A 26468-nucleotide genomic window follows, 5' to 3' on the forward strand; every position below is an offset into this window, starting at 1 on the left:
CAGATAGAACCAAATGCTGAAGCCAAAATGTGATGATAAACTACCCTATGGGAATAGGCTGAACCAAAGAAGAGATATGAAATCCTTGATGTCTACTTTTATGTATAGGCATTGTTAATACTGTTAGATTTTTAAGACAAATCTGTTTGCTGATCACTTGTAAATGCTTAGAGTTCTGTGCAGGAGAAATGCTTTGTAGAAAGCATTCTGCCTGTGCAGAAGAAATACTCGACTAGAGTGCAAGATTCAAACTCTAGCAGGCTCTGGAACCCTAAGAGGGGAACAGATGTGTTGAGAACAGAGAGCAATGGAGCATGGAAAGTAGATGCTCATTTATCTGAACTCTCTTTCTTCCCCATGGCCAGATCGGCAACTATAAAATCCTATTGCAGATTCTGGATACCATGACAAAACAAATGTAATTTGCCAGTGAACCAACCTTCTAAGGCCTGTGCACCTATGAAGGCCACAGATAAATTCCATTATATTAGATTTTTAAATTATAAACATCCAAACCAAACCTTTTTGAGTTCATTTAGCTTTAAGGCAGTCACAGTCCCAAAATCAACAATGTTAGACATTACAGCCTTAGTTAATATATAAAATTACTGAAGGAGCAAAACTTTTCAAAGAAAAGATTGAATCTTGGTATGGGTAGTTTGTGAGTACAGCTTTTCAGATATCTAACTTTCTACCTAAAAGCTGTCCTATTTTTCAACTTTGAGAGTTAATGACATGAAGCCTAGGCTTAATTCAGAAGGACGCTGGCTCTTCTATCACCAGCTGTAAATCATCATTTAGTCACTTTTTTGGTTAACTTTTCAAAGGTATGTAGGATTGTATTAATTAACAGATTTTCCATTCCACTGACACAGTCTTTTCAATCACTGTAAGACAGAAAGAGGAAAAGGGAAACTTTTGTTCTATATTAGAATGTCCTTAAAGCAGTTGTTCCATTTTCAAATGAAGCCACAAGTGATAAGTAGACTAACTAGAACTTCCTCCTTGTTTTCAAGTAAATAAACTCTCCACACATTTAAGGCATTGCCAGACACTGGAGGTCTTTGACTAGACTTCAGATTACTGCTACAGTAGGTTCAACTGGTTGAGCCCAGCAAATGTATCTGTCAGATTTAGGAATCAATTAGAAAGACACCATGCAACATATTGCATGTTCAAATATTAATGTATGAAGCAGCATCTTTCCACAATCCTATTCCTATCTTTGTTTAATTATTTTTTTACTGTTTTACTTGCAGCTAAAACAACTCAAGCATAAAGGGACATAAGAATAAGATGAATTACGTAATGGGAAGAGACAACTCATTATTTAAATCCCCTCAGGAATTATCCTTATTATTGCATTATTTTCTAACTTTCGTACATTTCACTGATAAAGTTGGTAGCAAATTACTATAATTGGAGAAGCTAGCTGTGCATGTCTCTGATTAGATAGATCTTTCCAAAGATTTTTTGGTAACAAACAGCATTGTCTCAATGGCAGTCCCCAGGCAAGAAAGGAAATTTTTTTTAAATTGTGAAACATATTGCACGCAGAACTATTACCTTCTAGATTGAGAGATCACTGGAAATAAGCCAGAAATGACGCTGACTTTTGAAAAGCACTGACATATCCTGTAGATAGCTGACCTTGTGTGAGTGGACAGAGGAATGATCGTATGAACAAATACTAAAAGAAATGAGTGAAGGTAAACTTAGAAATAAAAACAACAACAGCAAAAACATTCAGCTAACTTACAGATTCAGAGTGCTCCATTACAGCCAAAACAAAGAAGACATATTCTTGACCGCTTTGGAGTTGCTTATTCTCAAAGCCACCATACTGCTTTTTATCCCCCAGGGTAAACTCAGTAGGAAGAACTTTGAAGTGAGCTGCAATGTATGGCTTTAATTCAACTTCTCTCCCAAAACGAATGCTTCTGCGTTTCCTAACTATCTCCTTAAGTAGCTGTAGGGAAGGAAAAAAAAAAGAGAGAGAGAGAGAGAGAGAGAGAGAGAGAGAGAGAACAGAAAGATAACTGTAAACAACATTAATGTAACTTATTGACAATTTAATGGGAAAACTTAATTTAGGGCCAGAAACTATCAAAATACCATTTATCGTCATTTCATGGTGTATGTCAGCATCACTAAATCTCAGTTCTTGCAATCCTTAAATTTTTGGCCTTTCCTGTTAAGATAAGATACTAAATTGCAATTGCACTGCTCACATTATAAACATGGGTCAACTAGATCAATTTTCAGTGCTTGATATCATTGTCCATGCTAATAAAATCCTACAGAATTAAGTTCTACAATGCGTTACACCCTTTCTCTGAAAAACAAAGACAATTTGTTGCATAATTTTTTATATGTATGCAGTAGCCATACTGTGACCTCCAACTTAATACAGCGAATCCCAATAAAGCTGTTGGCGGATGTGATTGCAGAGTCATTGGCCATTATCTTTGAAAACTCATGGCGATCGGGGGAGGTCCCGGATGACTGGAAAAAGGCTAATGTAGTGCCCATCTTTTAAAAAGGGAAGGAGGAGGATCCTGGGAACTACAGGCCAGTCAGCCTCACCTCAGTCCCTGGAAAAATCATGGAGCAGGTCCTCAAGGAATCAATTCTGAAGCACTTAGAGGGGAGGAAAGTGATCAGGAACAGTCAGCATGGATTCACCAAGGGCAAGTCATGCCTGACTAATCTAATTGCCTTCTATGATGAGATAACTGGCTCTGTGGATTAGGGGAAAGCAGTGGACGTGTTGTTCCTTGACTTCAGCAAAGCTTTTGACACGGTCTCCCACAGTATTGTTGCCAGTAAGTTAAAGTAGTATGGGCTGCATGAATGGACTATAAGGTGGATAGAAAGCTGGCTAGATTGTCGGGCTCAACAGATAGCGATCAATGGCTCCATGTCTAGTTGGCAGCCGGTATCAAGTGGAGTGCCCCAAGGGTCGGTCCTCGGGCCAGTTTTGTTCAATATCTACATTAATGATCTGGAGGATGGTGTGGATTGCACCCTCAGCAAGTTTGCAGATGACTCTAAACTGGGAGGAAAGGTAGATATGCTGGAGGGTAGGGATAGGATACAGAGGGCGCTAGACATATTAGAGGACTGGGGCAAAAGAAATCTGATGAGGTTCAACAAAGACAAGTGCAGAGTCCTGCACTTAGGACGGAAGAATCCCGTGCACCACTACAGACTAGGGACCGAATACCTAGGCAGCAGTTCTGCAGAAAAGGACCTAGGGGTTACAGTGGATGAGAAGCTGGATATGAGTCAACAGTGTGCCCTTGTTGCCAAGAAGGCCTATGGCATTTTGGGATGTATAAGTAGGGTCATTGCCAGCAGATCGAGGGACGTGATCATTTCCCTCTATTTGACATTGGTGAGGCCTCATCTGGAGTAGTGTGTCCAGTTTTGGGCCCCACTCTACAAGAAGGATGTGGAAAAATGGGAAAAGGTCCAGCGGAGGGCAACAAAAGTGATTAGGGGACTGGAACACATGACTTATGAGGAGAGGCTGAGGGAACTGGGATTGTTTAGTCTGCAGAAGAAAAGAATGAGGGGGGATTTGATAGCTGCTTTCAACTACGTGAAAAGGGGTTCCAAAGAGGAGGGATCTAGACTGTTCTCAGTGGTAGCAGATGATAGAACGAGGAGTAATGGTCTAAAGTTGCAGTGGGGAAGGTTTAGGTTAGATATTAGGAAAAACTTTTTCACTAGGAGAGTGGTGAAACACTGGAATGCGTTACCTAGGGAGGTGGTGGAATCTCCTTCCTTAGAAGTTTTTAAGGTCAGGCTTGACAAAGCCCTGGCTGGGATGATTTAGTTGGGGATTGGTCCTGCTTTCAGCAGGGGGTTGGACTAGATGACCTCCTGAGGTCCCTTCCAATCCTGATATTCTATGATTCTATAAAGCAAATGAACTTCCTTTTGAGGAAGGAATATTGAAAATAATATAAAATTGGAAAAAAAAATATCCCAGCTTGTGAAACTCAGGCTTCATTACCTAGGTTTAATTTTTCAGGGGGACTTTCTAAAATGCAAACACTAGCACCATTCTGTCATACAAAGAGATTAGAACACAAACAAATAACATCCATTTTCACAAAATAGTCCATTGGATTTCTATAACAGCTTTCATCTGAAGCTCTCCAAGAACTTTACAAATAATAAATTTCACACCCCCAGTGAGGGAGGTATAATTAAATTCATTTTACAGATGAGTAAATGCAGATAGAGAAATTTTAAGGGCATAGTTTCTTGATGCACTTATCACCCACAATTCCAACTGAAGTCAACAGAAGTTTCAGATGCTCATCATCACTAAAAATCAACCTCTAAACAACTTGTTCAAGGTCACACAGCACTGCAGTGGAAGAGCCAGGAACTGAACCCTAGAGTCCTAACAACCAGACCACTTTCCACCACAACACTTAAGCACCAGAACTTACATACTCAACGGAGACAAACTGTATAGCCTGCCTTTCAAAATGTAAACTTCCTTTACCCCATTAAATATTTGCTCTGATGAACAAAGCCAAAATATACATCAGGGTATTTGGCAGTAAGATTAAATACTAGCTCATGTTTGTATGTTAACTAATAAATGAAATAAAGCCTAGCTGGTAAAACCACTGATTAATTACTTATTTAAGTGGCCAAATGCTTATTCAGTATCTTTTATCACGTTGAATATACTGACATGAAGCAAATACTAATTTGACTTGTTTAGAAATAGCCTGAAGTCTTCCTGCTTGATAAGTGATGACTGCTAAGAGTATTCTCTCGTTTTTTACCCATGAAACTTATTCATTGTCCTATTTTAAAGTAAAAGCAACAGACTCAGTCTCCAACCTTATATTCCTCCAAGGTCACAAGGTTATTTTGAGTTTTTCTGCTCACAGACAAAACAAACAAAATGGGTAAGTTTTCACTACTTTGTTAAGTGTAGGAGGCAAGTCTCCAGGGGAAAGTTACAGATCAGTAGCAAAGAGATTAAAATATAATTTCTACTATATATTTTCATTTTAAAAATACACTTAGGGAAGATCTATCTGCACCCACTTTTTCAGTATTGTACTGCAACTTAGATGGCATTTCTCTTTGCCATCCCCAAAAATGGAACGAGTATTTCCTAATTATGCAGCAAACAATCCAAAAGCACACAAAACAAGCAACCACTCCTTTCTCTGAGATACAACTTAAACTTAACTCACTACTAAAACAAAGCTTATTAATACTGATTATCTGAACATGCCAGTTCATTAAAGTTTTGAATCTCAAACGGGTTAAAATTAGAAACGGGCCCAAACTGCAAAATTTGGATACAAACTTCCTTAAAGGTTGGGGGTGTTTGGATACTGAGCTTTGCTCTGCTCCATTACAGAGATCAGCATAGTGACCAGGTATGGAGTTCAGATACAAGGTCTGACTCCTCATCGTGTTGCACAAGCTTTATGTTGATGTAATTTTTTAATTTCAGTGGAGTTACACCAGCATAAAAACTAGTGTAACAGACCCCTCGATCTGAAAATGAACTTCCCAAGCATTTGAAGGTGTTGGATCCTTGTAAATGACACTGCTATAAAATGACATTGTTGTATTCTAAAATGTCATTTAGAAACAACTCTGGTGATTTTTTCATATTATCTTTTATTTAATGTACATCCAGAATAATTTTCAGGTGACCCTCACTAGTGTAAAAGTGAGGGCTGCAGTGGGTAATAGACCAATCTTGGCGCCCATTAATGATACTTTTATTTAGTTGTTTTTGAGGGCCACTCTCCCTTTTTAAAGAAAAAAGCCCCACCCTCTGATTGCTTCACATGTTCCAGTACTAGGTAGAGTCAGTAGCAACAGGAGAGAGGGAGCAGAGGCTGCCTGAACAGTAGCCCTGGCTGCTGTTGCTTCTAACAGCAGCAGCTCGGAGCAGATCTGCTGAGGGAGGTATTCTTTCATGATGCCATATGCCCCCAAGGCATCTGCTAGTAAGATTCTGAAGAAGCATTCACCCCCTAAAATATGTACATACCTTCCCACAGCTCTGCTCCCAGAGATGCTTTCATCAGCTGCTGGGAACACTCTACTATTTCTCACTCCCTTCCTAGCTTCATCTCAGAGTGGAGTTTCATGGGTGAGAGAGGGCTGGGGAGGGGTAAACCAGGATAAAGTCACTCCCAGCAGTGGATGAAAAAGACCACTGAGAAGAAAGCTTAGTTATATACCTGGCAGGCAGGGGAAGTTGAAGGCAGTTTGGCAGCTGGCTTCAATATATATACACCCACCTCTCCATAGGCAGTTCAATTTGCCTGCTTCCTAACCTCAGGTCCAGCTCCTTCGGGTACTTGGGAGGGTGGGGTATCTGAAAATGCAGTAGAGACAAAACCCAGAAATTCCCCTAGCTCACCTCCATAAATACCTAATCATTTGTCAGTAGTTTGATTTAGAAGTTTGGTGAGTTTTCTTCTCATAGGTGCATTTTAGCCTTTATTTGTGTCACTGCTTCTTAAGTTGGTCAGGGAAAGACTACATAATAACAATATAAAGTTCTTATTTTCTCAGGTAGGGGGACTAAACCCTTCAAGCATCAGAAATTGAATGAGAAAGCATGAAGTGCAGCCACTCTCAGCTTTTGATTTTCTTCCTCCTTCTCAAGAGTTACTACATATATTGAAGGCAATTGCAAAAGATATATCAAGGGCTTTAGTTCTTTATCAGAAATAATTTTCATTTTCCAGTCATTGCATATCTTATTTCTTCCACCATTAATTCTACAATGTGATCTCAATTATATCAGTAAAAAAGTAGGAAATAGCCCATCCTGACCCAAATATTTCTGAATTAATAAATGTTCTTTATCAAACTATTATACAGATTAATGCACCACAACTTGCAGAATGATTAAAGTGACCCTTTGTTATGGGAATCAGTAGCACAGACCCATAGAATTTTATTGCAACAAAGTTCAATGTCATCCTGAACTCATACTTATCTATTGCTGTTGCTGAACCTGACTGGATTTTGGAGGTTAAAATTGGGCGGTAATAGTAAATCAATTTTCCATTACTGAATGGGTCTTTCCATGTAAATTTTATTGTTTAACTACATTTGATGTAATCTAGGACTGCGTCAAGGCACCGATAGCCTTTACCATAGCTCTTTTAAAAGAAAGACATTAATGGTTCAAGCAAGTGTACGCAGCATTTTGAATCCGATTCTGATCAAAACAGAAAGAAGATAATGCTGTAAACTGGTTAAAAACTGATTAAAATAATGAAGAATATTTCAGGCTTTAATTGCTTACTCAGCAGCAACCATGTCTTCCTTTGAATAACTTAATAAGAACAACTAAACCTTTTTCATTCTTCTGATGAAGGATTACTATTTTCCTGCTGTTGCAGATAATTTTCTTTTCTGGTCACTGAAGCAATTAAAAACTCCCAATTATTAGACAAGATTGTTGAAAACACTTTCCTAAATTGACCTACAATAGATGCCCAGAATGAGGAATTACCTCTTGTTTTCCTTGCCCCTTGGAGTTTAGGTCACAGAAAACATATTTGGGCATTGGGGGTAGGGAAAAAGTGTGGTGACCACATGCTGAATGAGAACTTCCTGGTGGCTGTTTTATGGAGAACCAATGGCAACTCCATTACAGAATACTCTTTACCATGATTAAAGGAAAAGGGGAAAGTATACAGGGCTTGACCCAAAGCCTGCTGAATTGAATGGAAAGACTCCAAATGACTTCAGTGGGCTTTGATTTGGAGATTCTCTGTCATGAAAATGTGGGGATATTATCTGCACCAGTTACAACACCAATGAGTGTGGCCTCAAACCCTAGAGAGATATAAAAATAATAATCATAATGATACATAGTTCTCGTACAGTGCTTTTCATCTAGAGATCCCAAAGCACTTCCCAAAGGTGGTCAGGATCACTATCCCCAGTTTACAGACATGGAAAATGAGGACAGATTACATTCAGTGCAGACATAGAAGGAATCTACACTAGGCTGGCTAGAAGTAATACTAGATCAAAAGAATTAAAGTATTTAGTTGTTGTTTTTCTGAAATTAAGTCACTATACTCTGTTCTTTGGAGTATGGCACTTAGATTGCTAATTGGTGACACACGGTTGTTTTCTCCTATGTGGTTTTTAATTTCGGAATATAGAGTACCATGAGAATAGAGAATATTGCAAACATTTCGTAATCAGCAGTATTACAGTATGTGAGAAACAGGTAAAAAGGTAAGTCAAATGTTAAACAGCAGTGCAAATGGCAATTTAGCATTTGTTACATCCTTAGCAAACAGCCCACTAATCAACCGGACCTTTACTGGAGTTCATATCAATGGTGATTAAGCTTTTACTGACAACTCATTTCACCTTATGCACTTTTGCTTTATGCTTTACAATAGGTAAAAATAAAATATTAATGCCAACAAAGATCAGACAGTTTGTGTGCTTTATTGAAACGTAATGTCTTTAATGTCTTCTAATTTAAGTAATTAGATCTTTTATTCCACCCCCAGAGGGTAACTCAATCCAAAGATAAAATATCCAGACAACTAAACTCGCTGAAATCAGTGTGTTAGTGGGATGCAATCGTTAAAATATTTTAATTAATAAAATAGAAACAGAAACAGTCAAAACAGAAATACTGTACCTCATCTAATTCCATTTCATCCGGACTTTCCCATGGTTTGATAAACTTTCCATGAGACTTCTTCAAAGGCACAATTACTATATAATAACCTCTGTAAAGGAAGTAATAGATAACAATGAGGTCTAAATCAAGTAAGTGGATAAGTCAAAAAGGGTTGGATGTGAGTTTAAAGCCAACTTCTCTGGAGAGAGAGAGAACTGTGCTGAAATAAAGGCAAATTTTGTATATGAAATGTTGCTACAATCTCTCAGATATAACTGCAAAAAGGCTCTTGTACACTACAGAGGCTCTTGCAAACAAACAGACGATAAATTCTAGTGTACAGCATTTGACAAACAAATGGCACTAATTACCTGCTTTTTCATCTAAACACAAATATTTATATGAAACTATAATTATATTATTTCATAATGCCTACATGGTTGACTGCAGTTTATTATCTCATTTTAAATGTAACAATCATGGGACACTTGTGCCCTGCCAGCATTCTAAGCATATGGAAACCAATAAGCTGAAACTTATTACTGGATTTTTCAAGAGCCCATTTACCATCACACACTTCTCCCAATTTTCATGTATAATGGGAATGAGATGGTAACATAATGTGTTAGTTGATCCTGCTACTATTATCATACTATAGTATTATATAGCTAAAATACAAAACTGGCCAATAATATATAAAAAGAAGGGTATGTATGGGGGAGTTATACATATAACTGAGAATTAAGAATACATTACATGTCTATAATGGGTAAGTATGTGTGTATATATATATATATATATATATTTATACACACACACACACACAAACAGGTACATATATTTTAATATTAAAAGACACCCCCCTTTACTTTGTACTATAAATTATCATTAACAAGTTCTGTATCTGCCCAACATATAGTTCATTACAGTGGAATAGGTAACCCAACCATTTGGCTTTCTTCACAGTCAGGACTTTAAAGCAAAATAGACTCCCAACCATTCCCCTGAAAAACATCCTCTTCTCTTCTCCTATAGAGAATTTTCAGTAAATGACATTTTTCAGTATAATTGCGATGAGGCAGCACTGTTTTATTTTTTGTTCCCAGATTGTCTCCTTCTCATTTCCTCCCACCAAACCAGAACATATGTCAAGCAGGTCTATCATTTCATATTAGTGTGCAGAACTGAGGAAACAGAGTGATAACAATAGATATTATATATTTTCTTAATATTTGTCAAAAAATCACTTATTCTTTGTTTCAATAGCAGAGAGGATAGGGGAGAGTAGTTGCCTTCTTTTGCCCCGATAATGACAGATCTCCTCCATTAGTGACTAGTAATAGAAGATAAGGCTGAAGCACATGGACAATCTTCACCTATCCTGGCCTGCCATATTTTATGGCTGATTATCCATTTTTCTTTCTGCCACAGTGGCTGTCTGTTCATTTCACTCATTGCTAGGAATACAGTTGAACAGCCTCCTCTGAAGCAATTAGTAAGAGAATCCATAACCATCCTTCTCCATGGCCCTATACAAAGAGCTCAGTCTAAACCAGCCTATGAAGTAATGGAGCTCCTTCAATCTGGATCTCCCTTTTGGCAGCACATGAACACACTCCTAGAGATAAAGGAGTATATGTTGTAACATGACTGCGCTTTTTTATTGCTATACAAAATACTTAAATGTGTTAAAATTCCCTTTAAAAAATATCAAGGGCCTAATTTTCAAAGAGTATCAGCAACTATAATTAATACCAAGAGGAAGTGTAGGTACTTGGCTCTCTAAGTACCACAGACCTGTGAATGCTCTTTAGCAATCTCAGCCCATAATAATTCTATCTTAGATTTGTAAAACAAAATGTGCATGAGTCTATAACTACGAGAGGGAGCTGACTAAATATCTTCTCTCTTATGCAAATCAATAAAATGGTGAAACAACCCTTTTTCTAGCAAATGCTAGATTCTGCCAGCTTTACTTACATTGAGTGAAAGCCTGCTTTTATTGAACTCATCAGCAAAGCTTACATTGACTTCAATAGGACCATAATTGCACCCAGTCATCAGTATTGTACTCCCCAAATAGTCCCATTGATTAAACTGATTTCAGAGGAACTACTGGGAGAGGAAGTTACTACTCAACTTGAGTATAAGCCTTGCAAAATCTGGGCCTTAATTCTGGATATGTATCTCCAAGCTTTTGTATTTATTTATTTCACATGATTTCTTTGTTGTTTTATCAGTGACTCAACATAAAAAACAGGATTCATGGAATACAACAAGATCAAAGCTTTCATTATAGTACATGTTTCAGAGTAGCAGCCGTGTTAGTCTGTATTTGCAAAAAGAAAAGGAGTACTTGTGGCACCTTAGAGACTAACAAATTTATTAGAGCATAAGCTTTCGTGAGCTACAGCTCACTTCATCGGATGCATTTGGTGGAAAAAACAGAGGAGAGATTTATATACACACACACAGAGAACATGAAACAATGGGTTTATCATACACACTGTAAGGAGAGTGATCACTTAAGATAAGCCATCACCAGCAGCAGGGGGGGGGGAAGGAGGAAAACCTTTCATGGTGACAAACAAGGTAGGCTAATTCCAGCAGTTAATAAGAATATCAGAGGAACAGTGGGGGGTGGGGGGGAGGGAGAAATACCATGGGGAAATAGTTTTACTTTGAGTAATGACTCATCCATTCCCAGTCTCTATTCAAGCCTAAGTTAATTGTATCCAGTTTGCAAATTAATTCCAATTCAGCAGTCTCTCGTTGGAGTCTGTTTTTGAAGCTTTTTTGTTGAAGGATAGCCACTTTTAGGTCTGTAATCGAGTGACCAGAGAGATTGAAGTGTTCTCCAACTGGTTTTTGAATGTTATAATTCTTGACGTCTGATTTGTGTCCATTCATTCTTTTACGTAGAGACTGTCCAGTTTGGCCAATGTACATGGCAGAGGGGCATTGCTGGCACATGATGGCATATATCACATTGGTAGATGCGCAGGTGAACGAGCCGCTGATAGTGTGGCTGATGTGATTAGGCTCTATGATGGTATCCCCTGAATAGATATGTGAACAGAGTTGGCAACGGGCTTTGTTGCAAGGATAGGTTCCTGGGTTAGTGGTTCTGTTGTGTGGTTGCTGGTGAGTATTTGCTTCAGATTGGGGGGCTGTCTGTAAGCAAGGACTGGCCTGTCTCCCAAGATCTGTGAGAGTGATGGGTCGTCCTTCAAGATAGGTTGTAGATCCTTGATGATGCGTTGGAGAGGTTTTAGTTGGGGGCTGAAGGTGATGGCTAGTGGCGTTCTGTTGTTTTCTTTGTTGGGCCTGTCCTGTAGTAGGTGACTTCTGGGTACTCTTCTGGCTCTGTCAATCTGTTTCTTCACTTCAGCAGGTCGGTATTGTAGTTGTAGGAATGCATGATAGAGATCTTGTAGGTGTTTGTCTCTGTCTGAGGGGTTGGAGCAAATGCGGTTATATCGTAGCGCTTGGCTGTAGACAATGGATCGAGTGGTATGATCTGGATGAAAGCTAGAGGCATGTAGGTAGGAATAGCGGTCAGTAGGTTTCCGATATAGGGTGGTGTTTATGTGACCATCGCTTATTAGCACCGTAGTGTCCAGGAAGTGGATCTCTTGTGTGGACTGGTCCAGGCTGAGGTTGATGGTGGGATGGAACACCTACAAGATCTCTATCATGCATTCCTACAACTACAATACCCACCTGCTGAAGTGAAGAAACAGATTGACAGAGCCAGAAGAGTACACAGAAGTCACCTACTACAGGACAGGCCCAACAAAGAAAACAACAGAGCGCCACTAGCCATCACCTTCAGCCCCCAAATAAAACCTCTCCAACGCATCATCAAGGATCTACAACCTATCCTGAAGGACGACCCATCACTCTCACAGATCTTGGGAGACAGACCAGTCCTTGCTTACAGACAGCCCCCCAATCTGAAGCAAATACTCACCAGCAACCACACACCACACAACAGAACCACTAACCCAGGAACTTATCCTTGCAACAAAGCCCGTTGCCAACTCTGTCCACATATCTATTCAGGGGATACCATCATAGGGCCTAATCACATCAGCCACACTATCAGCGGCTCGTTCACCTGCGCATCTACCAATGTGATATATGCCATCATGTGCCAGCAATGCCCCTCTGCCATGTACATTGGCCAAACTGGACAGTCTCTACGTAAAAGAATGAATGGACACAAATCAGACGTCAAGAATTATAACATTCAAAAACCAGTTGGAGAACACTTCAATCTCTCTGGTCACTCGATTACAGACCTAAGAGTGGCTATCCTTCAACAAAAAAGCTTCAAAAACAGACTCCAACGAGAGACTGCTGAATTGGAATTAATTTGCAAACTGGATACAATTAACTTAGGCTTGAATAGAGACTGGGAATGGATGAGTCATTACACAAAGTAAAACTATTTCCCCATGGTATTTCTCCCTCCCACCCCACCCCCCACTGTTCCTCTGATATTCTTGTTAACTGCTGGAATTAGCCTACCTTGCTTGTCACCATGAAAGGTTTTCCTCCTTTCCCCCCCCCTGCTGCTGGTGATGGCTTATCTTAAGTGATCACTCTCCTTACAGTGTGTATGATAAACCCATTGTTTCATGTTCTCTGTGTGTGTATATCAATCTCCCCTCTGTTTTTTCCACCAAATGCATCTGATGAAGTGAGCTGTAGCTCACGAAAGCTTATGCTCTAATAAATTTGTTAGTCTCTAAGGTGCCACAAGTACTCCTTTTCATTATAGTACATGTCTTCAAAGAAAGAACTATGAAAGAGATCATATTTAGGTAAGACGGAGGAGGCTATATAAGACACTGGAAGTTATTAAAATTGCTGCAAGTAACATTTTCAGAAATAAATAGGTAAGAAGGGATTGTCCTTTCACTGACCAAATGGTCTTCATGTGTTCTCTTAAAAAGGTATCATCTTATTTGATCCTTCAAAAAAGGATGGATGATCCCATTTTCTATTCTGCTAGCTGTACCTGCTTTGCTGAAACAGGAGTTACATAAATACTGAAGTACGAGTAGTAATAAATCCCTGGTTCCTGTGCAGCCTTAGTAGAACTGACTTATCTCTCAGAAATAATAATTCATTCAAAAGGGAAACAAGAAATTGAGATTTAAACAAAGTAATTTTTATATTAAACTAAAAGACAGATCAAGCAGCAAGTCAAACATTTCAAACACGATTAGTCTAGATCACTTTGTGTACTGGATAGTTCTGTGAAACCATTTTTTGCCCTACCAAACATGATAAACTCCGGGTCACCATCACCACATAATTAAGAATAGTGCCAGTCAGAAGATTCTGAGGGAGGCTTAGTCAGATGACTTTTTGGGGAACTGCCAAATTTAACTCATTCATTCTATACAATAAATGATATTGTTCTCTGGGTCACCACCACTTACTAGTAAGCAAAGGTATCAACGTTGAAAAAAAAATTAAGGGATGATTCTGCAAAGAACCTGGGTCTTAGAGGTGCTAGGCTCCACATCTATTGGAGGCTTGTGTATGATTTGGCTGTATCCTAGCAATGACACAACTTCACAAATGCTAACTTATTAATCATCACAATACCCCTTTGATGTAGAAAAGTATGTAGGCACCATTTACTAGAGGGGCCTCTGAACTTTATTGGGAGTGTTCCAGGAGAAAAGCTTGTGTGCTGCAATCTAGCCTTAGAGACTGCAACTCTCATGATGCCTTGGGGAAGGAAGGGGAGACTTCCTCATGCAGGGAGAGCAGGCGGTGGACTCCAGTTTGGGAAGATGAGTCAGATGGCTGCTGTGGAGCTCGGTCCATACCAGGAGCTGCTGTTAGGAAGCCAGAAGCTGCTGCTGGGAGCCTGTAGGGACTTTGATGGAGCAGGGAGCTTCACAGGTGGTTGGTGGCTTCACTGGAGTCAGAGCAGAGTCTGTTGCTGTGGCTAGAGCTGACTGAGCTGGGCCTGCAGTGAAGGAGCCGTGAGTAACCCCCACTCTGTTTTGGGAAAGTACGTGCAAGGGAAGGGGCACAGCAGTTTTTTAATTGATTTTACTCAATTGTTCCTCTGGATTTAAATTAGTAGTGACATTTAATCTTACTCTGTTATACCCTGTTTCTTTAAGTTGTTAAGATAAATGAGTGTTAGCTCTAGTTTAAATACATTGGATGTATATTATTTATAATTGGTATTTGAATTAGACCCATCCCACAGGTTATTATTATTACTACTATTTGAAAGGGTTTATTCCTGGAGGTTCCCAAGGCACGCCATTGAGTGTGTACAGGGGCCAGCCAAGTGGAGGCACTGGCAATTTTAACTTCCTTTAGGAGTAAAGGGACTGCAGCAGAGAGGAGGATAGAGGATTCCCACTTATCCAGCCTCACCACTGGGATACTCTGGATCTCCTTTCATGTCAACATCAGGCACCCAGACACACAGGTGAGTGTTGCCTGCTCCCGAGTAACCCAGGGAAGAAAGGGGGGTTACAAGTATTATTATCCCAAAATTATAATTGGGGAAATAGAGGCAGAAAAGATAAGGGCAAAGCTGTCACACTTAGGTGCCCAAAATTAGGCACCCAACTAATTGACTAGATAGTGCCCTCCACCCCTATTGCCTTCATTAGGATAAGTGCTCAGCTCCTTTGAAAATGAGGCCACTTTTAGTTAGGTGTGCTTACATCTGAAAATTTTGGCCCAAATGATTTGAACAAGGTCATAGGGAGAGTCAGGGACAGAGCTGGGACTGAAATATAGGATTCCCTTTTTCACAGTGCTGTGCTTAATCCACTGGGATGCAGCTTGAAACAGCCCAACACCACCAACAATAGCCTAGGTAACCATAAATTGTTCTGGAATCTCTCTAAAATTCAAACTGGATTTCATAGTTCCCAACGTCCAGCTTTGTGCAGCTGTAGAGGGAGGCCCTGAAAATCTTTGTTTAACCCTAGCAACTGATTCACATTATCAGTGCTGTCTTTGGAAGGAAAAGGGCTAAAATCTTACTTGAATAAAAATAAAAGCTGAGATTTGCCTCTGGCTTTGTAGGCCTCAAAGGCCAGCTCTACTCTCAATGCAATGAGCGGGAAGTTTAGCACATTGTTTGAAGTATAGTACAGGGAAAAAGAGCAGTACTCCTCATATGCCCTTCCATACACCCTACTAGCTTCCCTCATTTCTTAGGAATATCTTAGGTCCATCATCCCTCTTCAGCCCTATTGGCTTATGCTCAAATAAATTTGTTAGTCTCTAAGGTGCCACAAGTACTCCTTTTCTTTTTGTGAATAGAGACTAACACGGCTGCTACTCTGAAACCTGAAGAATGAAAGTTATGTCCCTCAACATCTTTAACAAATTATGGTGTGTCTAAGCAATTGCCCCCATATCGCATTAGTATTAATCTAAAATGCACTACAGTGAAGCCATTAAACTCTTTATCAGTTTTGCCTTTTGCCTAATTAACATTAATGCAGTATTCTCTATATTTAGTAATCTTACCATATTAGGATAGACAGTATCATGGTAGTGTAATGTTAATCATTTAAAAATGGTAACTATAAAAAGTTTAATGGTGATTACTGTACAAGATGGTTCTTTCCTCTCAGACATTACAGTTATTATCTCCTTAAACTCTAAGAATTCAAGTTATATTTAGCAGATAGGGGACTGCTTCATTTCCCAATGAACATCCTTTTCTATCTCACGGAGGTCCCCAAGCCTAGTGAGGGTGCGTTTTGGTGGCTTCCGCAATGGGAGAGTGCCAAAAAGAACAGAATAGACTGGGTTCCGCAAGACATCCAGCCTCCTCAGTACATCCAGGGTAGGTTGGATGTCTTCTGGGATTTGGCATGAGAATTGGAGCCATGATAAGAGCCACTTCTTGTTTGCTGGTTACCAGCCATCAGCCCCTCCTTCCTCCCTCATCTAGGTTGCTGAGGGCTAAGCTGGTAACCACTTTGTGGCTGAGGGCTAAGCTAGTACCTGCTTTTTTCCCCATATCACAGACTGACCAAGGTTGTTTTGGTTTTTCACCTTCCTCGCAGCAATAGCTAGGGGTTGGGTTTTGAGCAAGCAGAAGCTAGGATTCTCCCTCTCCTGGAGGTCACAGTTTGAACTTTGAGAGTCATTTAGTTGGCACACTCTTTTGGCATTTGCCCAGTGCAGGAACTTGCTGATGTAGGGTCCACATCCAAAGAAGTAACATAGTGGGCATCGTAAGGCTATCTCCTAATGAGATGGGGGCATCAGGTTTTACCCCATGGATGAAAATGTGAAACAGGGGCCGGGACATTATGCCAGGGCACCACCCTACTGATGTGCTTGATGGCAGTGCTCTCTGGGGGTGGAGATCCCCTCTCGTCTCAACCCTCAGAAGTGGGAGCAAGAGAAGCTGTCCAGGCTACTCCTAGTGTGATGACTGGCTCCCTCTGTGGTGGGAGCCCCTGCCAAAACTGGCAAAGAATCAATGGGCTGCAAGTGACTGCACTGTGCTGTCCCCTAATGGGAAACGTGGCTGTAATTTGACTAATGAAGTTGCAGCCTGGTTAAAACCCATACTACATGTCCTTGCCTTCTTCTGTGTGGTGAACACACCAACAGGGGCTTATTCTTCCAGCAAATACCTAGGCAATCCAAGGCGAGCTACATGTTTGCATTAATGACAAGGTTAAACCCTAACTCCTACCAATAGTCTTCCACTTTTTTTTATTACTTGTGGGGAAAGTTATTGTCTCTTTCTCTGTTGCTGTCATCCACTACTGTTTTACTAAATATCCCTAGCTCTTTTCTCCCAATAATTGCCTTACATAATAAATCTTTTTGACTCATTTCATCTTCCGTCTTCTTATCTACAGTTGTACTGACCACTTTTTCCTCAGTCTAATGAAAATGGCTACATTTTTCACTTTTTCACCCTTTTAAATTTTCAAAGTCATTCTTTTTCTGATCTCACCTGTCTTGAATGCCAGTGACAAAAACAGGGAACTACAGTGTAGAAAGCCTACAGTAAAAACCCACCAGAGAGAAGGCAGGTTGCATCCCCAGCAATATTTAATGACTTGTTCATTTTCCTCCCCAATTCCTTCACATCACACATGGGAACCTTATAGAACAACAAGAATCACTCGAACCAGAGCAATAACATGTATTGATTATACCATGCTTCATGTTTTCCTGGCTCTCTTTCTAATCCCTGCTGGCATGGTGCTGACAGCTCTTTAGTACTATCTCTGTTGTTTAAGTCTTCACAAGCCCATTTCTCCAAACATTTAAGCAGCCTCTGATAAATCTGGTAAACGCTTCTCCAAAACTCTCAGCAAAAATTCCCTATTTCCTTACTTGCACCTGACTGCCAGAAACTGGGATTGTACAACAGGGGATGGATCACTTGATAATATTGTTCATTCCCCCTGAAAAAACTGGCACTGGCCACTGCAGGAAGGCAGGACACTGGGATAGATGGAGCATTGGTCTGACCCAGTATGGCCATTCTTATGTTCTTAACTGGATGTTACTGGTTTTAACTTCATTCTTGCCTATATAATTAGTTCATTCAAAATATTGTACCTGTAACAGCCTTTTAAACCTCCACTAGTCCATGCAGTGACTGAGGCTTGATATTGCAAGTCGCTTCAGTGGGAGTTGGTGGCACAAATGTAACTGAAGGCATAAGCTGGCCTGCAACATCTTTATTACTTGTAATGATTCTTGATAAGGACAGTTATAGTTTGCAGGGATGACCATGAAATAAAAATACATCATTTTACTTCTAAATTGATAAGTGAGCACCTTTGATCCGGAATATACTGTGAGACAATAAACATATAACCCCATGCCATTTTTACATAATCAGAGTCAAATTGCACTTTAATACTGTAGAAAACAAAATCCTGAGGGTGGTTGATAATTTTCCATTAAAAAACTATTTTTTGATGTCAAATTGGATTTTTGACTTAAATGAAAATTTCTACGGTAAGTGTCTGCTTTCTACAGAAAATGTCAGCTTTTTGTCCAACCCCTCCAGAAAAAAAACAACAACAAAAAACAGGAAGCTCTTGGCTGAAAACTTTGAAAAATTTTTGGGTTTTTAGTTTTTCAATGGAAAGATAGGCTTTTTATGTCTTTGTCAAAAATTTCCAAAAGGAAAAATAAGTTTTTTATGACCAGCTCTATAAAATCCCTTTTCTAGGCTGTCATGGTAACAAAAGGAAATGATGGTTTAAACTGCTGACTTGAGACCATGCTGAATTGTTAGATCCACAACAGGGGATTCAATTACGGACTTGCGTTCCCATCATTTCTACCTATGATGTTTTCGTTAACCATGTGTGAATGTCTATCTTATGCCGATCAGATCCAGGAGACCCTAAAATTATTAGATTTTATTCTGTGTTTGTATATCACCTATCTGAATGGTCCAAGACTAGGGTTCCTAGGCACTATGATAATACACATATATAATAAACTATAATAATAATAATAATAGATGAAAAATTCACAGAAATAATCCATTTTATACCTTTTCAGGATTGACAAGAGTTAATTTTGGGATGATAGGAAACTTGCCATTCTCACCAACTGCAGAACCTTTACTCACTTTATATTCTCATTTGCAGGTACTTCAGGAAGTTCCACAGTTATCATCCCATCCAAGTTGGTCTTTCCAATGAAGACTGGCTTGGTGCGCAGTACATCTGGTGCAGTCTTTGCTGTAACCCTATGCTGAAGACCTCCAGCACTGTTCCCCCTATTCGTCAGAACAAAGGAATATGATGTCTCCGGCTTCAAGTTAGTGATAAGTTTCTGAGTGGCTCGACCATCCACCTCAACCACCATTTTTCCATCATCGTAAAGAATCTAATAGATACAAAAATTCAAGGCCTTTTAGTCATTGGGGGGAAAAAGTTGTAAAATGATTGGTATTGATACACTGAAAATATAAAAAGAAAAGGAGTACTTGTGGCACCTTATAGACTAACAAATTTATTTGAGCATAAGCTTTCGTGAGCTACAGCTCACTTCATTGAATGCATCCGATGAAGTGAGCTGTAGTTCACAAAAGCTTATGCTCAAATAAATTTGTTAGTCTCTAAGGTGCCACAAGTACTCCTTTTCTTTTTGCGAATACAGACTAACACGGCTGCTACTTTGAAACCTGAAAATATAAATGAACCCAGCCATAAATTTGAAATGGTAATCGGCAGCATTTTATAGTCTAAAATGTTATTGAGGACAGCATGTCAATCTAATTTTCTTTTTCCCGGGAAAATAATTATTGAAAATAGTGTCCTCTATTACAGTGTATATGGTACTAGAAATGTATTTGTTAACATGTTTAAAATTTGTATGATGCCGATACAAATGAGCTTAGCATTTAATATGCTGTTTACATCAAGGCTGTTCTGCAAATTTGTGTTTACTGTAGATCTACTCATCCTTAAAGGTTCCTTGTTTTCTGAACCAGTTTTCATATTCATCAAAGTTCATAACATACTGCTCTTTGCTGACCTTTCCCAGTGGTTGGCAATAAGTGCTTAAATGGTGCAGAATAAATTATAGGCAAGATTGCAATTTACACAAATCTGTTTGACTGTATTATAAATAATTGGAATGCAAGAGTTAGAAACCAGATAGGTTTATTTTTTAAAGAACAGGTCAAAGGAGAAAAGAAGATAAAATTCTGTTACATACATTATAGAGCAGAAGGTCTAAAAGAAAATTAATATTTTAATTCCTCTGTTTAGGAAGACCTGTTGCACTGAACTATAAAGAGTTCACAGCATGTGAAATATCTAATATCAATCAAAATTTGGATAGCTGTCAGTGCACTAATGCTAAGGTGGAAAGTTCACATTGCCAAAGGACTGATTTTAACTGCTTGGGTCAATATTGCTGATTAGCTTACACTTTTAAATACAGCAGAACCAAAAAAAAAAAAAAATCCACCTGCTCAGTAAACTGCTTAAACAGCTGAACTATATCCTCCAATTTTATCCTCAATGTCTTACAAAGTAGAAAACAACTTACTTTGAAAGGCATGGCAGAATTGTAATTCTCTGGAATCTCCCAAGACAGCAATACTGACGTCTTCATTACTGCTTTTACATGAAAATTTTTTGCAAACACTGCTGGAAAAGGAAAAATAATGTATTTAAACTACATCTTGAACCTTAGCTCCTATCGCTTTTCTACCATTACCAATAAGCTGGGGCTATTAGCTTTCCGTTAAGGATAAAAAGAATAGAAATGCAAATCTCTGATGTGCTTAAGACAATCATTTTAATACCTCATTCTTAGGAAGTTCATTCATCTAATACCATCTCAGTATGTTATATTTTTCCTTACCTGAAAATACTGTGCAGATGTTAGCCAGCCTTGCTTGACATGGGGTAACTGGATTCTAAGGTATCCAAAACATATTAAGATTTATATACTTTACCTTTTGTGTTGGTCGAACCTATTTACATGAATGGGTGGGTCAGTTTATTTACAGCTTCAAAAACACTGATATCCAAAGACCGACATTCCTTTAAAGGACAAGTCCATAAGCAGACAAATCCTACCTTGATCCACGGGCAGTGTCCTGAACTGGACACTTGGACTATATGGACCGGGCCCTTTGCTCGTGTGGGCACGTACTTTTACATCATATGTAGTATCTGGTTTTAAGCCAGAAAGAGTCATAGTGGTATCGGTGGGAACAATGGGGAGCTCAATTGGGTGGTGTGCAACATTGATATCTCTATACAGCAGTGTGTATTTGGTGATAATGCCATTTCGCTCTGCTAAGATTGGTGGCTGCCAAGTTAATTGGACCGATGTAGCGGTGGAGCTTTCTGAATGGAGGTTCTGAGGGAATCCATTGGGTACCTCTTCTGGAATAGAAATTTCTTTTACCATCTCCTCCCCATAGCCCACTTTATTTCTAGCTGAAAGCCTGAAGAGATAAGAAGCTCCTTTGTGAATGTCTGTGGCTGTGAAGTGGTCTTCCTTCTCTGAGAACTCCAGCGTTGTAAACACATCCAAGTCTTTGCGGCCAAACTTCAGGCGGTAACCCTGCAGGGGGCCAAAGGTATCGACAGGAGGATGCCACTGAATAAGAGCCGTGTTCATCTGTGTATGGCTAATCACAAGCCGAGGTTTTCCTGGAACTGTAGTACAATGTTATTTAATGATGATAAATATAAACGGAAATGTGCATTTAATTCTTGAGGTTTTTTAAATAGGAATACAGCTGTATTTGCTTTTCCCTCACTCTTTGTTCCTCAAATAACTATCTTATAAAAGTTCAGAAATAACCTCTTTCTTCTGCACTATTCAGTCATACAGTATAATTGACTGGGATAGCTAAGCTACCCATTATTTGTTGTCCCCCACACCCATTTTCCAAATATAGAGAAAAGTATGAACATTCAGGGACACAGAACATATGAACACAAGTGAGGTAAAACTTCCAAATAGCTACTACCCATCTTTGCTTACAAGTACTCGCTTGTGAAAAGGAATGTTGTCATAAGCATTCATTAATTTAATCCAGGGAAAAACATTTCCATTTCTGTAAGTTAAAAAAAAAAGGAGAAATTACTGGTTTCTCACTATGCCTAATATATCTACTACCATTATTTTTTTTGGGGGGGGCGGGGGGAAATACACCTATGATAGAAGGTAAGTCAGCTGGACCTTCTTAGCAATCCTAGCACACCACCACTAGGAATCCTATCTACCTACCTCACATACTTATATGGCATCTGTCACTACAGATCTGAGTGCCTTGCAATCTGTTTTGTATTTATCCTTTCAATGTGAGTGCCTATGAGATTGGCAAATACTATTATCCTCATTTTACTGATGGGGAACTGAGATACAGACAAACCAAGTGACTTGTCCAAGATCACACAGGAAGTCTATGGTGAAGAAGATATTTAATCATGAGCTGCCCAAATCAGAGGCTAGCATCCTAGCCACTGGACTATTCTTCCTCCCAGGTCCTGCTTATCAGCCCTTCATTCACATGTGTTTGAATTCCATGTAGATTACACTGACCAGTTGCAAAGCTTGCCCCTCTTAAGCTGCATATTATGTCTGAAATGTATACGTAAATAGCTCACAACAGGAAAGTCAGCAGATGCACAAGAAAAAGAAAAGGCTGTCAGCTGGGGAGCAGATAAGGAGAAAATGGGGTTGGGAAAAGCACTCAAAAACTTCATTTAAGAGATGTAAACATTATGGAAATGGGTACAATGGATAGACTCCAAGAAGAGACTGCTGAATTGGAATTAATTTGCAAACTGGATACAATTAATTTAGGCTTGAATAAAGACTGGAGTGGATGTGTCATTACACAAAGTAAAAGTATTTCCCCTTGTTTTTTTCCCCTTCTACTGTTCTTGTAAAGTGCTGGAAATGGCCCACCTTGATTATCACTATAAAAGGTTCCCCGCCTCCCCCCTGCTGGTAATAGCTCACCTTTCTGGTCACTCTTGTTACAGTCTGCATGGTAACACCCATTGTTTCATGTTCTCTGTGTGTGTATATAAATCTCCCCACTGTATTTTCCACTGAATGCATCCGATGAAGTGAGCTGTAGCTCACAAAAGCTGATGCTCTAATAAATTTGTTAGTCTCTAAGGTGCCACAAGTCCTCCTTTTCTTTTTACGGATACAGACTAACACGGCTGCTACTCTGAAAGTTGACAATGTTATTGTACAATGACATAGGACTATTAGCTTGCACTGATGCAAGTCTGACACTCCATGTTATGACTGGATAAATGTAAAGGATAACTTGTCTTCATTGATCAAATTTTCACAAAAAAAAAAAATCTTTTCTTTAACTTTTTGAACTGTACGTTTCAATTCAAATAATCATAATAAACTTGCTCTATTTGCCGAAAACTGATTCACATGTACATACTTTACCACTGTGAAGGCAAACATGTTCGTATTTCAAGGGAAATGTGCACCTATTTGCCAGTTTTGTCTTTTAAAATCTTTTCCCAACTGGCTAAAATTAAGCACCTAAATCCATATTTAGGCACCCAAGTAAATGGCCCTATTTTCAGAGGTGCTGAGCATTTGCAATGAAGTTAGTGGGGGCTAGAGGAAGATAGCACCTCTGAAAACCAGAAAAATGGCACTTTGGCCTCAATTTAGGCCTCAATCCATCAACCGTATCAGCACAGTACCCTCGTGACTCCATGAAGGTTTCATTTACTTTACTGGAGCATCATGTGGAAGCCGGGTCTGCCCAAGTGAATGCAGTTGCTGCACTGGGGCTGTGGGTTTCTATCTTTAAACACCCAAGTGTGCACATTTTGATGTTTACAATTACATTTATCTTTTTCCCAGAACTCCAGAAAATCAGTTAGTCATAATTAGAACTATTGATAATAAATCCAAAGCAAGAGAACAAGAATGCCATTTCTTGGTGAAAATTCTGCAAATGATAAGCTCTTTTTTCATTACTCCTTTCATAAGTCCTAGCCATTGTCTACGGTATGATATGAATTTTGGTTTATTTTTATAGCCATTTACTACAGAGTCTTCATTTTTAAAGCCTAATTCTTGTCCAGATAGGATCCCAGACACTTTATATGTTTTCTCCCCACTTTCTGTAGTATAAAATGTATGTTTCTGATTAGTTCCGACCTTTCCCCACTGATGGATATGAGTCAGTTATGGAGCAGAGAAAAGACTGTGGGGTCTTTGATGCTATCGTAGGCCATATTTTTCATTCTATTATAACTATTATTGAAGGCAATGGATCATAAGCAAGAGGAGAAGAGGTCACAAAAAGAATACAATAACTCCTTCAGATTTTTAGAGGAGAGGTTGCTGGAAGCTGTCACTAAATTATTTATGCCATAAATTGTTTTTATTCTTGTGGCACATTTAAGACTATTTCTTTTAAGTTTGATTGGTGGTGCCTGTATAAAAGAGGTAAGAAGTAGAGCTAGTTCTTGAGCAGAATAGAAAAGCCGGAAATGTTTGCCTAACCACTAAAAAAAGAATTAAAAAAAACCTAAAAATTCATCTGTATTGTCTAATGGCAAGAGCAACACATACCCGTCATATCTTCATATGATAACGTGTACTCTAGGGTCTCCTCTTCAGTTAATAGTTCAATTATTTTTAAAAAATGAAAACTTTTTTCTAGTTTCTTTTTACTAGAAATCTTTAAGGTAAAATGTTCCTAAAAGTATCTAACTGTCATGACTTATATTTATCATAGCTCCAACGGTGAAAATGCAGAATTTTGTCAGGTCTTTTGGGAACTAGTTTCCAAGTGATTATACTGAACAATAGTGACTGCATCCAGAGATGACTACATCCAATAATATTTGAGTTTAGTAAGGTCTAAATGAAATTCAGGTACCTATGAAGGGGACATTCTCTGAATTTCTAATGAATTGCATTTCCATAACCATCCAGCAGGGTGTCACTGAAAGGCCAAGTTAACTCACAACCATTACAAGGTCAGAATATGCTTTCTTTGGCTGAGCACCGCCTAAGAGCAGAACACTGACAACAGAAGCTTCTGGAAGGTGCCTTTAGCAAACTTACCCAGGTACGGTGTCAGATGCTGTACAGCACATGAGTTGTACAACATCTTGTAAATTAACTGCTGTTATGAGCAAACCTTTTCAAAGGCAGGGGCACTTTTAAAGCTCTAGTTTCAATTGAGAAAGCATAACTGGGCACAGACAAAAATTTAGTCCAAACTGTATATTTCCACAAAGCCAAGCATTTTGTTCTGCATTAAGAATGAATTTAAACAATTATGGACTTGTGCTGGTGTGATGAGATGCTGCACGTACTGCAGCACAGGGTCCCCGAGAAGTAACAGCGCTGCCTCAGACTCGCCATTCACCTTGTATAGTGTATGATAACAAGGCTCAAATTTATCAAGGCTTTTGGTTGGTAATATACATTTTGGACCTGACTAATAAAAGTATTACAATGACATCAGTGATTTACACTGATGTAAGTGAGGGGAGAATCAGGCCTGTTCAGAGCAAAGGTGCTATATTTAGTATGTCACCAAAACCACGAGGTAAAAAATATAATAGTCTGATAGGTACAACTGATGAGGTTTATTTTAATTTTCACAACATGTAAGTACTAAGCTGAATTGTGTGTCACTCTGATCCCCTGGCTTATACTTAAGGTGCTGGCAACTACTCACTCTGCTTTTACACTGTTGTAGTTACTCCTGTAGTGTCTCACCTCTGATAGGCTCCCTTACACCCTGCTCTGCCTGAATTATATCCCTCATTCGTGGTGGGAAGAGAAGCACCTTAGTCATACTCAGGAGTGGCATTGATGTTGGGGGTGAAACAAATGGAGCTTGCAGCACTGAGCACCAGGTAATCTGGGGAATAACAGGATTATGAACGAGAACAGAATGGTTGCCACTGTATTTGGAGCAAGCCAAAGACCAACTAAAAGGTTCCTGTTAGAGGGAAATGGCAAGGACAGTTATATGCACAATGAATGTGAATTCGGACATTGAGAAAGAACTACAGAAGGACTGAGTGACAGAATGAAGTAAAAGAGGAAGCAGAGAGGAGGAAAAACCAAAAACAGAAAGAAAACTAAAGAAGAAGGGGCCTGACAGGAGAATGACTGTGAATATGGCAAGTGAAATTTGACTGGAAAGTACTTCCAGTTCTCTCCTGTACTTCAGTCCCGTGATAAAATAGTAACACTCCTTTTGTTCCTGTATAGTAACTCATTTTAAACATTTGGGGCTAAATTCATCACTGGCATAAACAAG

The 26468-nt window shown here is 39.2% G+C and overlaps 1 protein-coding gene across 50 annotated transcripts in view; it reads right to left on the reverse strand.

Moving 5' to 3' along the window:
* The window catches only part of PTPRD (protein tyrosine phosphatase receptor type D), a 1712576-nt gene that overhangs the window by 140775 nt on the left and 1545333 nt on the right, over nucleotides 1–26468 (reverse strand). For 27 of the 50 annotated variants that reach the window (XM_043515489.1, XM_043515496.1, XM_043515490.1 and 24 more), the window contains 5 exons: nucleotides 21256–21843; nucleotides 20720–20820; nucleotides 19290–19549; nucleotides 8684–8774; nucleotides 1760–1969 (listed from right to left, as the gene is read on the reverse strand). In XM_043515489.1, coding sequence (XP_043371424.1) covers nucleotides 1760–1969; nucleotides 8684–8774; nucleotides 19290–19549; nucleotides 20720–20820; nucleotides 21256–21843 — 1250 coding nt within the window. The remainder of the gene's footprint in view (nucleotides 1–1759; nucleotides 1970–8683; nucleotides 8775–19289; nucleotides 19550–20719; nucleotides 20821–21255; nucleotides 21844–26468) is intronic. The other 23 variants (XM_043515525.1, XM_043515519.1, XM_043515518.1 and 20 more) reach the window with 2 other exon arrangements.

This window comes from Dermochelys coriacea, chromosome 5, assembly GCF_009764565.3.
Source record: "Dermochelys coriacea isolate rDerCor1 chromosome 5, rDerCor1.pri.v4, whole genome shotgun sequence".
Lineage (NCBI taxonomy): Eukaryota > Metazoa > Chordata > Testudines > Dermochelyidae > Dermochelys > Dermochelys coriacea.